The sequence below is a fragment of the Tachypleus tridentatus genome, chromosome 13 (assembly GCF_004210375.1).
Source record: "Tachypleus tridentatus isolate NWPU-2018 chromosome 13, ASM421037v1, whole genome shotgun sequence".
Lineage (NCBI taxonomy): Eukaryota > Metazoa > Arthropoda > Merostomata > Xiphosura > Limulidae > Tachypleus > Tachypleus tridentatus.
In genome coordinates this window covers 26338136-26353723 of record NC_134837.1, presented here as the reverse complement: position 1 = coordinate 26353723, position 15588 = coordinate 26338136, and the positions used below count along the sequence as shown (strand labels likewise).

The window sequence follows — 15588 nt, the reverse complement described above, 5'->3', positions numbered from 1 at the left end:
GTTTTAAAGAAAGCAACACAGGCAATAAGACTAATCCATAAAGTAACAAATTTGTGTTATCTCAACCCTTGAAACACCTTGAAAATGTTTTTCAATACAATTGTTTGATCAGTTGAAAATGGCTAAGAACAGTGAACCTTTACTCTCAGCTTAAGAAGATTTTTAAAAGCATGTTTAATCACTTTTTACTAGTTAAAACAGAATTTTTTAAAAGAGTGTTAGTTGCTCATTGAAAAGTATTTTGGTGTTGCTGTGTAAGCTGCTAGCCATTCCATATTGGTTTTCAATACATTGGCATGTAGATTGAAAGTGTATGAATGCAACCAACTTTCATCCCTATTCATTTTTAAACATCTTAGTTCACACTTGTTATAGTCTAAGTTTCTCACACATATTAACCTTAAAGAATTTTGGAATGTGTGCCATTCCTGTTTTTTATTATTTTCTACCAGTTTTTTTTTTATTGAGAATCAATCTTAATCTGATAGTTGACATTAAACCCAAAGATGGAATTTATCAATGTATTAATTATTTAAAACATCTGAATTATAGAAGTAAATAAAACACTTTCATGTACTGTTCAACTGAAACAATAATTATTTACAAGGCTGTGGGTTAACCCTGTGGTAGAACTCTAAATTTTAGATCTGGAACATTTAAGTTGTTGGTACATTATTAGAGTGACAGTCAATCCCTTAACATTGATAATGGGTGGGAGAATGCTGTTGACTGCTGCCTTCTTTCTCATTGGATGCTCAAAATTAGGGATAGCAGCAGAAGGCATTAGTAACTTTGAATAGTTAAAAATACATGTTATTTGAATGTCTTCAAATAAATAAAACTCAAAGTCTTAGGCAATGAAATAAAAGAATATTCAAGGTAGCAGGTTATGTGTAAAGTTAAATTTATGTACTCAGAGTAACATCATTAAATAGAATAACACTAATAATCCAAAATGTATATTCCAAATAACTATTGCAGTGAATAAAGATAAGTTGGAGGAAAAAAACACTGCTTTCAAGCATATCTGTATGTGTGTGTGTGATTGATGGATATGCATAATAGTAAATTTTACTCAACAATAAATATTATTTTGGAATTTGTATTTAAAAATAAAAGGTATTTTGAAAGGAAAATTTTGTTTACTTTGTACAAAAAGTTTTGGGGTTTATTGTTCATTTCACTTTTTTATTGTGTTGATATAAATGTGTGTACATATATTGTAGAATATTTATAATCTCTTTTAACAAATACTGCTACTTCCAATATTATTTAGTGTAAATAATGCTAATATTTTAGGGTTATGAATATTATAACTGTGTGAACTATGCATAAATTTATATATTCTAATTTATTTGTATTTTGGCAGCCTTTGGGATCATGTACATATTTTCTTAATAAATTTTATTTTCTTTAGTTTTGTTTTTTTGCAAACTAAAACTATAATTTTTAAATTTGGTTTATTTGCATTTAGATAACAGTTACAGAAGCTGCTAAGTTTGATTGTTTTTTTGTATCTTTACTCCATGATAGGTTTTTATTTGTATGAGCACAGGAAGATTTTAAGTATCTTGTGTATTTGTAACTTGATGGCCCTTGGAAGTAGATAAACATGCACTTTTTTCCTTATCTTTGTGGTTTATAATATCAGTAAGGTTCATTCAATGTAATGATGATGTTTAAGTTTCATAGTTTATAAACATTTTAATGTATCATTGTTTTAATGACCCATAATGAACATTTTTTCAATATTATTTGTTTTGCACAACTTTGATTTTTGTTTCTCAGAGGGTTTCTGTGTAATGCCATCATAATTTTCAAATACTTCATTGTTTCATGTATCTTTGTTACTTTATAAGTTTTTGTTTCTTTTATTTCCTGATTCATTTTTTATCCCTTGTTGCAGGGGTTGGGCTGGAACCCAGTTCATCTTCAAAGAAGTACTCAAGCTGTAATCTCTGTGCTACTGTCATTAAAGAAGAACCCAGTAATTCGATACCAAGGATCATCAGAGTTGTCTAGGAGGTTAGCTGAAAACGTGAGAGTAAGTTTGAGTTGTTGTGTTTGTTATTGAAGGTAACCGTAATTTAATTTCTATTTACGAGCAAGTTTCACTTGAGTACTTGTTTTTTTTTCTAATATATTTTTGTTGTGCCTCAACATGTTAACAGATGAAAGGTTGATTCCTGACCTTTTCTGCCTTATAAGTGTGAGTGGGAACGTACATGAGAGATATGTTTGTGTGTGCACGTTTGTACCTCCATTTCTTTTCATATATATATATATTTGTGTGTGTATGTCTGTAGAACTGTGCTTGTTAGGTAAACATGAAATAATAATTTCTTTCTAAGAGACTCAAATCTTCTTACTTAATTTAGAAACTTTTCCTCTGTTTTGTTGGTACGTTAACAAAGTTGAGTAATTCAGCTAATAGAAAATTTTATAAAATCAGTTAATTGTTTTTTTTTCATTTTTCAATAATTTAAAAAATGAAAAGTCAAAAATAATTTGAAAAATTTGCTTTTTATTATGATAGATTTATTTATTTTCATGAGTGAGCATTACAACAAGAATTATTTTATAATAAAAAATCATGGAATTGCAATGTTGTGTGTCCCACATTTTTTAAAATTTGAACCAGAACTAAATTGTTGCCTGGGTGATAAGGATAAGAAAAGATTCTCTGAACTGTTATTTACATATTGAACTTAATACATTAAAGGCTGTGGTTTAAAATCCTCAAAACTGCTGAAGCAGTAGAAATTAATAGGCTTAAACTTGTGATAAAAATAACATAAATTGCAGAAGTTTCTTTTTTTCCTACATTTGTTTTTGCCAATTTAAGATTCAAAATCAGAGGTGCATCCAAACAATATGTCAGATCTGTCTTCCTCAAGTCACTAGCCAAGAGTTTTTATTCATTACCAGAAGTTATAAGTTGAGGTATTTTAGGCCTAGTAGTTTCTAATGCTTTACTAGCTTTATGACTTTTAAAATTTAATAATTTTTTGTAATTCATAAGATGTAACACAAAAGTTTAGTCTACTTTGGTTATAATAATAAAAATTGATTTTTCATATGACATTTGAAAGAAGTACTGTTTACTCATCTAGTGACAGGATAATTAAAGAAATGAAGGGTTATTGTTAATATAGAAATCTATTAAATCTCAAAGAGCTAAAAAAAAAGATATTTTCCAACAAAAACAGTAAAACGAATTGTGAAATATAATAGGCCTAATTATACAGTAAATGTCGATGTTTTAGTTTCAATTTTAAATGGGTACTGGTAATGTTTTTAGAAAACAGTGGAAAATACAGCTTAGTTAAAAACCTTTTAATGTTTTAGCGATATGCATGTTTTAAACTGTAACCATAAATAAACCTTCATTTGGAAGTCATTTCTGAAAACATCTTTCAAACTGCTTGCAGTTACACTACTTTAGTGCCTGGATAAAACTGGCATTGTTTCCAAAAGTTTATAAAAATAGATTTTATTGACTTGTAAGACTCAACTTGCAGAATGTATGATGCCTTTCAATAATATGTTGACTTTTACAGTATGTCTGGATTATGAAAGTGATTGTAACATATTTTTTAAATGCAGCATTCAAACATTTTAATTTTCATATACAAGATGCAATAGATGAAAAGGGTTATTTTCTTTTTGTAGCAATCCATCACTAAAGAGGTATCTCTTTTTGATTTCCGAAGAACAGACGTTCCACCGTTGTTGCTAATCATTGATAGGAGAGGGGATGCAGTCACCCCACTCTTGAATCAAGTGAGTAATTACCAGATAAATGAAACCATAAATTGACTTTAGCTAGACAAATATCGCTTAAGGAAGTTTCTTTGGCTTAAAACAGTATGTAGAATTCTTATTTAAGATGTAAAATGTTCTTTCAAATGTATTGAAAACAAAAATATGTATGTTAGAAATTAATTAAATGGAAAGATATTTTATGAAAAGTTTTTTATTTAATAAAGTAATTGTATGGTTAAAACAAATGTTCAGATTTTTAACTAAGTAATCTGATAGTTAGTATGAAATACTTCAAATGAAAAAAAAAGCCAATAATTGAAAAAAGGAGTCCCAGGCTAGAACGTAAACCTGAAACATGTTAACAAGGCCAATGTTCTACTCCAGACCTACTCAAGAGTACAAACATGTTACAAGTAGAAAGACCAAATTATATAAAATCTGTCAGAGACTTGTATATTTACTAAAATGCATGGGGAAATCATGAAGTAGTAATATTGTTATATCATAATAATTAATGTTAGATATTAAGGTAAAAAAGACTCATGGATTGGAATTTGAACATAAGACTTCTGGCTAATACTAGTGTTCTGTCAGAAGTATAGTATTGACTTAAATAACTTCATACCATGAGTATGATCGCTACAGATGTACTACGTACTGATAGGTGCAAAGACTGATAGGTGCAAAGTGTGTTGTAGACTTTTTATTTACCAGCTTACTTAAATATTTAATTTTAAGTAATTTAAAGTACAATGAATTGGAGAAATCTCTTTTTGAAGTAAACCAGTGGTTATACATTCAATGTGGTTTCAAAATGGTTTTTTATTATATGTTTTTCAAATAAAAAAATTACATGTAATCAGACTGACTATAAGAGTTGACTGATTTGTGGGAAACCTTATTAATATTCCCCACGTGGATAGCTGTAAGTGTCCAGATTAATACAGTCAGAGTTATGATTCCCCTCGATGGGCAGAGCAGGTAGCTCAGTGAAACAGTATTTGTAGGTCCATGTAATAACAGACAGGGTTAGTCTTACACGTTTTTTTTTTTTACGTGTTTGACTCGGTGTGCAACATTAAAAACTTTGGAACAAGTGAAAACAAAGGTAAAGAAACTTAGGTTTGATTTTAGATTAGCAATTATTTGATTAAAAAAATTCTTTATATCTGATTTTGCTTAACCTTTCTTACGATATTAGCTATAAAATTTACTATTGCAAAGAAATCAGCACATGGTTATATTATTACTTCAAGTATTTTTTTAAATAATCAAAAATGGTATTGATAATATCAAGACATGCAAGTCTTATCTTATTACAGCAATGACTACTAAAAGATATAACTTGTTAGATCTTCATTAAGTATGATTACCTATAGTGTGCTTTGTTTTCATTATTTTCTATACCATTTTTAAAAACAGGTTAGCTAGCAATGAGCATCTCATTATGCACATTTATTTATGCAAAATTTAAATGGAGGTTGATGTTATAATCTCTGACCTATGAGAATGTGCCTGAGAAATCTAAGTTTAAAACCCTGGAGTGTTTTAGAAAGGTATATTGGAGTCACAGTTTGTTATAAAAGTACATAACTAATTTACGCTTGTATAAGAATAATGGACAGTTGAAAGTTTTATTTTGAAATTGTGGTATTTTTTAAAATTATTTTCTTTGATAAAAAAATTTCACAAAATTACTATACAGTGTATGATTGGCTCAGTATAACTTTTATATTTGTAGAAGTCATTATTTTGACAGTTAAGAGGATTAAATCAGATTCATTTCTAGTTTTCATTGGTTTTACTATATAGAAGACATCCTGTTTATGAAGCCTGAAAATATAGTAATTTGATAGATATCAAAATAGACATAATCTTTACCATTTTTTATTATAAAATATCAATACCTCTTTTAATTATTTTCAGAGGAAATATTCATTATGTTACTTTCATTTAATGAAATTATTATGGTTTTGAAATTTATTCTCCAACATAATTTGAGACATGAAAGATGAAGTGATCTCTGTATAATGCACCAGGTTTATTTATTTACATTAAAAACTCATCTTTTTATAATTGGCGAGAACCTAAATTTTGGCTTGTGTTCTAAAGACAGCTGGAATAAGTATTAAAATTTTTAATTAAAATAACGTACATAACAGTTTTTCTACCTTCTTAGGCCGTCATCAGATTAACAAAGTTAGTAACTGACTGTTGCTTGCGCATCTTGGGGACGAAAGTATGAATGGGTATAAGACTGTAGAGGGTGTTGCAGTTGGAAGTTAAGTTATTAATATAGGTATAAAGAAACATTTTTCTCTATTTTAATTAAAGTTTTAATACCCATACCAACCATCTTTACAATACATTTTTACTTCAGGTGGGTTTCTTGTCATCATGACAGTTTGGCTTGTTTTCCTTTTGATCAGCAGAAAGCAATGAAAATTTGGACTTCAAATTGAGTCTCTTGATTACTTTGACTTCTTACTGGTTTAGAAATGTTATGTTGATATTAAAATTGATTGTACTTATTAAGCCCAAAATTAAAATGGCTAGACGTATTCTGTTTGCGTAATATTGTGCTGTTTTGTGATCATATAATTTTATTTTCCTCTTATGTGTAGTGATCATAAATAACTACACTGTTACAAGAAATTAGATTCATAATGACAAAAATGTTTACTACTTTTTAACTAATTGTAACAGAGAAAAGAAAGATGTTATGAAATATTTGTGCCAATAACCTACAAAATATGGAACAACTAGATTGATTATAGAACCCTTAGTTGCTAAGAAATATCTTCTAAGTAAATGGATATACAATGTGGTTGAATGTGAATGAAATAAATGAATCAGATATATTTTCTTTTGTACACAAAACAACTTAATTAAATGGGTGTGAGGTTTTATATTGAAGTTTATTAGATAGTCTTATTGTCTATTCTTTCAAATATAACTTCTTTATTTCTCAAATTTTAATTCATATTAATTACTAGAAATCATATGCATCAGAGTTTTGTACACATAAACTAGTCTCTATTGATTTGATGAAAAACATAGGTGCGTGTGAACCAAATAACCTTACTTTAGAAAGAATGCCAGGGTAAATATATTTGATTGTATGAGATCATTATCGTTCCCCCTTATTCCAGTGGACATACCAAGCTATGGTACATGAACTGCTAGGAATCAACAATAACAGGGTGAATCTAGGTGATGTTCCAGGGATCAGCAAAGATCTACAGGAAATTGTGATGTCAGCAGAGCACGATGAATTTTATGCTAATGTAAGTAAACTTGTACACTTAGATTCCTTCAGCTTAGCATAGGAAGATTCATTTTTCAGGTTAGAAAGTTATTTTGTTGAATAAATGCCAAATATTGTATTAAGGTTAAACAAGTCTTTGTAGTCAACTTTCTAGCTAAATCTGTATATTATTCAGTATAAAATAAATTTCTGTCAGTACTACCATTTTTATTCATTGGTGGGTCAATGGTAGTCTTAGATCTACAATACTGGAATCTGGGGTTTTGTTTCCCCACATTAGACAGATCTCTGATATCCCATAGTTCAATACTGTGCTAAAATAAGGACAGTTTTTTTTTTCCTAGACAATTTTATTTTATGGTGCTACAAAAATTATTTGGATGTATATTCTTTCAAAAAGGTTTTTTTCTGAAGCAGATATTTAATGTAGTTGATTTTAATTACGCTCCTGTTTTTGTATGCTATGTCAATATGTATAGCGAAAAAATGTAGCCAATAATTCACACTTTAATAGTATTTAAGTTTGAAATTCTTAACATTTAAAAGGTTATATTAAAACAAAATCCCAAATTTCACCTTATAGGAGGATTGTGACATTTTCTCTCTGGGTATCCCCTCTTCTATAATTTATTTAATATAAATTACTTATTGTAGTATTGTCATCCAATAGAAAATCAGGACCATCTTACCATGACAACCTCTCACATCTTCTCTTTTAGAAATTGACAATAATTCACTCTGGCATTCAGCACTATATTATTTATAACCAATAGAATGTCAGGGTTCTAATCTATCAAATGATGTATTATGTTATGTTCTGTAAAGGGAATTGCCAATTTCTCTTTCAGTTCTAGCTTGATTCCCAGAGTAAACTCTTGAACTAGCTTGTAGATGAATTTTTAATGGCTCTTGTTACATAGTTAGAAAGCCAGAAAAATTGTGATAGTTATGAGTAAATGCCTCTTTTTTGCACATTATTATTTTTTTGTTCTGTGGTGGATTATTTAATAAACTAAAAAAATTATACATTGTAGTGCTATTATTAATATAAGAAAGTAGAGTTAAATGTCATTAACAATCAGTACGAAAACAATGGTCTAGGTAAATATTTAAGTTCTTGTTTATCAAGTGTATTTGTTATTTGTTATATTAATAGCAACTAAGGTGTAAAAACAGGAAACTCTTTAGGTAAGTTTAGATTAGGTAAAATAAATAATAATTTAAGAAAAATATTTTCATGAAAAGTGCTTGAAAGCAGTTGAGAGCAACTCATGTTAAATGCAATTCAGTAACTTATTGTTAGCTGCACATTTTTCAAGTGATTTACAACTTGTAATGACATGTGTAGTAGATAAAGGACAGTATAACTAACATTTAAGTGTAAATAGATGTGTACTGTTACGAGTTTGAAACTATTTATGATAAACAAATTTAATTTCTTGTTACAGTTTGATTTTGTTCTAAGAATTAAAAATGGTTAATCTGACTTATTTAGGTTATTTTGGTGGTTGTGAAGTCAGTCAAGTTGACCAAAACCTTGTGCAAAGTTAGGAAAGATAAAATAACAGATAAAATGTTAAGTTTTGCTGAAAAAGTTTGATATTTATTTAAGAGGTTTTAGTGGTTACTCAAATGAAATTATTTTGCACTCAGACTAGTAAAAAAAAAAAAAGCTGTAGATATATTCGTGAACAAATCTTTAGTATAAATCCTTCATTAAAAAATCTGATTTTTTTGTTTACAAAAGTCTTGTAATGTTTACTAAATGTCTGACAAATTTTGTGATGATGTACTTATTGTATTAAAAGTTATAGTATAGAAGCTACAAAACATTCAGTATGGTTTCATGGTTGGTCAGTTTGACCGAGTCTGTTAAAATAAATAAAATATTTATTTTAATGCAGAAGTATGGACACTTTCAAATGATTCTTGTTTAGCTTTGTGTTTGGCTCATATGGATTTAGTTTAGTTTAGTTCACAACATAAAATTTATATCATCAAATATACCTTTCAAAAAAAGAAATGCAAAAGGCAAAATATGAGACAAATTGTTAACAAGTTTATTCTGGGTAGTTCTGTATGACATGTGTGAAACTTTGCACATTCACTGCTGAACATCCAAAGTCTGCAAAGGCGAAGTCCATGCTCACTAGGTGAAGTTTAACGTCACTCAACGTCAATAATGAGTATGCCCCCCGTGTGCATCAATAACTGATTGGCATCTCCTGCCAATGGAAGCAATGAGATGATGAATCACATCTTGTGGAATGGCTGTCCACTCAGCCTGCAAAGCTGCTGCAAGCTGAGGTAGAGTCTGCGGTTGAGGTTGTTGCCGTTGCAGACGTCGGTCCAACTCGTCCCAAAGATGTTCAATGGGGTTTAAATCTGGTGATCTGGAGGGCCAGGGAAGAACGTTGATGTTGTGGTGTCTCAAGAAGACAGTGGTGAGTCGGGCTGTGTGAGGATGGGCGTTGTCATGTTGAAAAACGTTGTTGACGTTCACCATGATGGGTTGCACATGGGGCCTAAGAATCTCGTTGACGGTTGCGTATGGTCTGATCAGAAATCCTACGCAGCCCTGGTATGGTTGAGGCAGTAGACGTCGCAGTGGTGGTCCTATCCCGAAGGTGACGTAACCGGATGTTGTGATCTTGTGCGGGCGTGGTCACATGAGGTCTGCCAGATCGTGGATGGTCACGAGTTGATCCATGTTGTTGGTGACGATTCCATAGCCTTGTGATGGTGCTTGGGTGGACATTCACAGCTTTGGCAACATCTGATCGAGATTTGCTTGCTTTCAAGCGACCAATGGCGTTGTTGCGTTGTGCTTCATTCAGTCTTGGCGTAACTGTATTGCGTGTCGGTGGCTTAACACTGAGCTATGGAAACCAAGAACCCATCACTTTTATAGGGATTTTGCACATGTTGCACTTGCAGAACATGCAGATCTCTCAAACAAATTTATTGGACACGCGTGCATTTTGGCGAAAAATCTAATGTTTTCCTCCGTTTTCAAAGTGCACAACTTTTATTGTCATTTTGGTCTGACAATCAGTGCCTTAAACGTGCAACATCACATACACTGAGTTTGTAACGTTATTACATATATTTCTCTTTAAAGTAATAAAAATATCCCTTTTGCGTTTCTTGTTTTGAAGAGTATAGTTGTGAAATATATAAATGGTACTCAACTAATACTGTGTCTTTCATATTCCACTTGGTCTTATGAGCTCTGGTATTGAGAAAAAGTCCTTTGCTTTCATTCATAAATTCTTTGAATTACCAATAGGGTTTTGCCCAGTTGATGTTGTGGTTGCTTTATCACCTATGGGAATAGGACTAGCTTGCTGATTGGCCATCATAGTAAAGTTAAATCAAGTTAAAAAATAATAAATAATTGTAATAAAGTTAACAAATAATTTCACTTCATTGGTCTATTTCATACCATAATAACTGTTGTTTATGTAATTGATGACAGACTAGCACTATGTCTGTCATATTCCAGCTAGCTGAATGAGCTCTGATACTGAATAAAAGGCTTTGTTTACATTTGTCTCCAAGTGGAATAGTACTAAGTTTAAATACTTAAAATGTTAAACTCCACAGTTTGAATCCTTGTAGTTGACATAGTCATATAGCCTAACTTTAAACAACAAAAACAGACAGTTGGTACTGGAATGGCAAGGTTTGTTTTGTTTGCATTTTCTTTGCTTTTTTCATAATTGTTTTAGAACTCGACATAATTATAGCATAGATAGTTTTCATGTGTGAAGATTGAAATGATGATAGCAAACCACAGTAACTAATTTTACTGGGGGAAAGAAAAGTAAAAGATAGATCAATTTCTTAAATCAGTTATTGCTATGGCATTTATAATCCCTTCCAAATACTGATAAGCACTACAGCATATAAATTTATATACTAATCAGAAACATCAGGCAGATCATTGAAAAATAACAACCTCCTCTGTTGCAGGCAGCTCATGATTTCATCACTCACAATTAACTTTGTGAAATTCAGAACTTTGAAAGGTACCTTATATATCTTAGGCCAATGAAATATATTTTTAGGGCCACTATTTACTTAACTTAGTGTAAACACTAGTTTAACACTCTTAACAAGGGCTTGAACAATTTGACCAACTACTTGACCTTTTTATACAGGGTGTTCAGAAAGTCACTGTGCAGTTTTGTAATCATATGTTATTATATTTCAGATTTTGATCCCAGTATGGTTTTAACAACTGAAGAACGTGTATGGCTCGTCGAACACGTATTCCAACAGGGGTCACTTTCAACATTGTTTATAATTGTCATTCATATTTCCCTCCTGTATTCTATATTGAAACATGTCTGTTAATAAATATATAAGTGCACAGTGACTTTCCAAACACCCTGTACTTGTATTCAGTCTTTATAGATTTATGACTTCTAATTTTCAATATAATTTATATATCTTCACAAAATTTGATGGTCTTTCATTTAACATTATATGTCTTTCACATACAAATATTCTTATTTTTAGTGAAGTATTTTTAATAAACTCAAATAAAGATTTTTCTCTTAATGTATTGAGTAATTGCTTTGAATAGTCAATGTACAGAGTAATTTTCATGTTAAGATTAAAAATACTTTTCCTCATCTCAGAAATTTCAAACTTCTTTTATGTGATTCCTAAAACCTCCTAAATATATTTTAAAACTTTTTTTCACTAAAATTATATATTGTATCTGTTATTTTCTCTAGTGATCAAAGTTAACGTGTGTCATGTTTAGGAGTGAGAGTTGTTCTTGATTTCCCCAGTCTGTTGAATGTACCCTCCTGCTCATTTCTCAGCAGGCCATCACACCTGTTGTACATCCTTTACCAGGTTTTTATCACAGACTCTTTGTTGTTTCCAAGAAAACTGAGGACTGGAGGCCTGTCATCAAGATGTTCTGTCTCAGTCACTTCATTCAAATGTCCCATTTTACCCTGGAGTTGTTTCTCACTCTACAGAGGGTATTTTCTCTAGATTCATGGATGACCAAGATGGATGTCACCAATGCTTATCCCCACATTTGTATATCACTATGGTCTCATTTATATTGTCAGTTTGTCCATCATGAGGTGATTTATAAATTTTTCCCCTTACCCTTTAGGCTTGCTTCTGTCCCTTACATTTTCTTTTGGGTGGTCAGAGTTTTTACTCACCATCTTTGTGCTCTGAGGTTGCAATTTCACCATTATATGAATGAATGGCTTCTTTTGGCCCATTATGAACTGGAGTCAGCCAGCCATATTTTTCAGTTCCTTCTTGTAGCTGCTTGGGAGGGTTGGTTAATCAATTTGGAGAAGTTTTTTCCTCTATCTTGTCTAATATCCTGTCCACTTGAGCGTCATTTTCTACACTAATTTCAGTCAGGCCCAGCCTTTTCCTTTACAGCTTTGTTCCATGGAACCATCATCTTGCCATGCTCTTTCCAATCTCTTTTGGGGATATGGTCTTCAATTATGTCACTGATCCCCATCTTCACTATCAATGGAACCTTGTTTGGGATCCTTTTTAGCTGCTATTACCCTTCCTTCTCCCCTAATGGACAATCTGCAGTGGTGGTTGGGTAAGGTCCGTACTTGCTTCTTCTTTCTTATCTGGACTTGCATATTTTCATGGGTGCATCCCTTTGGGGCTGGGGTGCATGGGTTAATCCCCAGAAGGCTTTGGGTTATTAATCTGTAGATGAGAAGTTTTTGCTTATCACTTTCCACAAGTTTTTAGTGGTCTGTTTGGCTTTGAATTGTTTTCTTCCTCTTTCTGCCATTGTTTGGTGTTGATTCATTTGAACAAATCTACAATGGTTGTACATATCAATCACCAAGGAAGAACTTGGTCAAGATCTTTCTGTTTTTGAATGTTGCAGCTACCTTATTGAGCTCGCATGCACCACATTCATCTCATTGCAAGTTATGTTCCAGGTGCTTTAAATCTCAGAGCACATCATCTTTCCTGCTCTCACCAAATATAACTTATGGAGAGGTCTTTAGATCCTCTCGCTTTCCAGTGGCTTTGCAGTTGGTAGATGCATATGTTACATCCCGCATAACAAGTCACCCCTCTTTTCATGCACAGTACCTTATCCTCAGGTTCTGGCTGTTAATACCTTCAGCCAGGATTTATCCCACATATTCCTTTATGTTTACCCTCCTATCCAATTACTTCATTGGGTGATCTCGTATATATACCAATTTTTGTCGATTCTTTCTGATTGCTCCTTGTTAGCATTCTCAATCATGGTTTCCACAATTACAGCAACTGAAGCTTTTTCCTCCAATACCTCTTCCTTTGTCTCCCTCCCTTCTTTCTCATTCTTGGTTACTAGTTGTACATCCAACCATTCATATCTTTGGTCTTCATGCCTGGCTTTTATTCAGTCCTTGGCAAAGAGATCAAGATTCTCCCTTTGAGTAACATTCTTTATAGCTTATTTCGTGTGTCTTTCTTCAATGGCGGTACATCAGCATAAATGGAAAGTGATCTCCAGTTGGTCTGCAAGTCAGGGATTCCCTGCTGACTGACCTGTTATGGCTCTAGTGGTGGAGTGTCTTGCATGGCTTTTCGACCCTTTATCCCTTGGCAGGTTTCCTGAATTTTGATCTTTCCCTTACTACCCTTACCAATTGAGCTCAATTTTAGATTCAAATGGCTTATTCCTCATTGTCTTCTTTCTCCTGGAAATTATTCCAGGTGTCTTCTCATCAGATATGATACCTCAGCATTTCCCTCATTTTCATTGGTCTTTGAAGGAAATCTTACAGTCAAGCATGTGGAGTACATCTAATATGTTTGTTTCCCATTATTTACAGCATGTTGTGGTTTCTTCTTTATCAAGTTTTCGTCTTCCACCTGTGGTCATTCTTTGGGCTTTACTGTGCCTTTGCCTGGGCAAGTTTATATTCTTTTCTTTTCCTTTCAGGAATGCTTGCTTCATTTATCCATTATATAGATCTAACTCTGCAGCAAGTGGTGTATGACTAGGTATTCATCAACCTGAAATCCACATTGTAAAGCCATGCTGACTCTCACTTTATATTCTATAGCTTTGCAATTCTAACTGTTGATATGGGTACTCCACAATATTACTTGTAGGTGAATAACCTTATGAGGTAATTACTTCACAGAGTTACTCATTCTAGACCATACCAACCATGAACTACATGGGTAAATCAGAAGGGGATAGTTTCTGTACCTGTCATACCTTGTATTGAATAAATCATTGTAATCTGTTTTTTAAAATAGAGTTTTGTGATCACCCATTGCCATGCCTTTGGTGATGATGATCTTTCATACTTCCATTGCATTCTCACCCTGCTTTCTTCTAGTGGAGTATGAGATTCTTTACCACTTTCCAGTTCCAAGCCACTGGGATGGTGACCTTGGAGGCACCGTACTGAATAGGTTCCATACAGAGATGGTTATAACCATCAATATGCAATATACACTCACGAAGGAGTGAGGTATCAAATTTAAGTTCACTCTTTTGATTGGGAGATCTCATTCTACCCCCACATGGATGTTGGTACCCTGTGGCTGAGTTTTGGATTTAGAGTAAAACTATGTTTACTCTTGTCTGTATTCCTACCTCATTCATACTTCTTCCATGTTGTGTGTCATAGTGGAGGTAAAGGGGATTGTTCCAGCTCTGTCCTTTTTGCTATCTCTTGATGCATCTTATTCCAAGAACATTATTACTTTTTGGTTAGTTCTGATAAGTTTCATTGTTGGGGGGGGGGTTATATTAAACAGGCATCCATTTGATATTAAATGTTGGGTCCCTGAATCAATAGATCAAAGTTAACGTGTGTCATGCTCAGGAGTCAAAGTTGTTCTTGATTCCCTCCAGTCTCTTGAACATGAAGTGCAAATGGCATAAATAGTATATGTGGATGTCAGTTCCCAGCAGCATGGTTTTTGGATGTAGTTGACTTTCTGAATATAGTTCATTGTGCTCTTACCACTTTACACTTAGGGGCACATCCAAACTACCCATTTTTATACTTGGTGGGATTAAGTTATTTATATGGTAAGGATCACCATCCTGCTATATTTCTCTCCAATTTGGATGTGTTTCTTTCTTTTTCTACAGCTACCTAGTACTCTTTTCACAGATGAATGAAGAGTATACCTCTTTCAGAAATGGTGTGGTTCCCCTCATGAGACCTTTGGATTTGACTCTCATTTCTAAAGGTATCCTTCAGATGCTTTCAAGACACTTAATCAGTGTGGGTTTCTACCTAATCTTGTGAGCAGAGGAAGTACTGTACAGAAGTTATAATTTTCCTATACTGTTTGTTTGTTTGTTTTTTGAATTTCGCACAAAGCTACTCGAGGGCTATCTGTGCTAGTCGTCTCTAATTTAGCAGTGTAAGACTAGAGAGAAGACAGCTAGTCATCACCACCCACTGCCAACTCTTGGGCTACTCTTTTACCAACGAATAGTGGGATTGATCATCACATTAAAATGCCACCATGGCTAAAGGGCGAGCATGTTTGGCGCGACAGGGATGCAAACCCGCGAC

The 15588-nt window shown here is 32.7% G+C and overlaps 1 protein-coding gene across 2 annotated transcripts in view; it reads left to right on the top strand.

Annotated features, from left to right (window-relative positions):
• Positions 1-15588, top strand: part of Vps45 (vacuolar protein sorting 45) — a 53568-nt gene that overhangs the window by 14976 nt on the left and 23004 nt on the right. For both annotated transcript variants that reach the window (XM_076481754.1, XM_076481755.1), the window contains exons 5-7: positions 1907-2044; positions 3673-3783; positions 6918-7052. In XM_076481754.1, coding sequence (XP_076337869.1) covers positions 1907-2044; positions 3673-3783; positions 6918-7052 — 384 coding nt within the window. The remainder of the gene's footprint in view (positions 1-1906; positions 2045-3672; positions 3784-6917; positions 7053-15588) is intronic.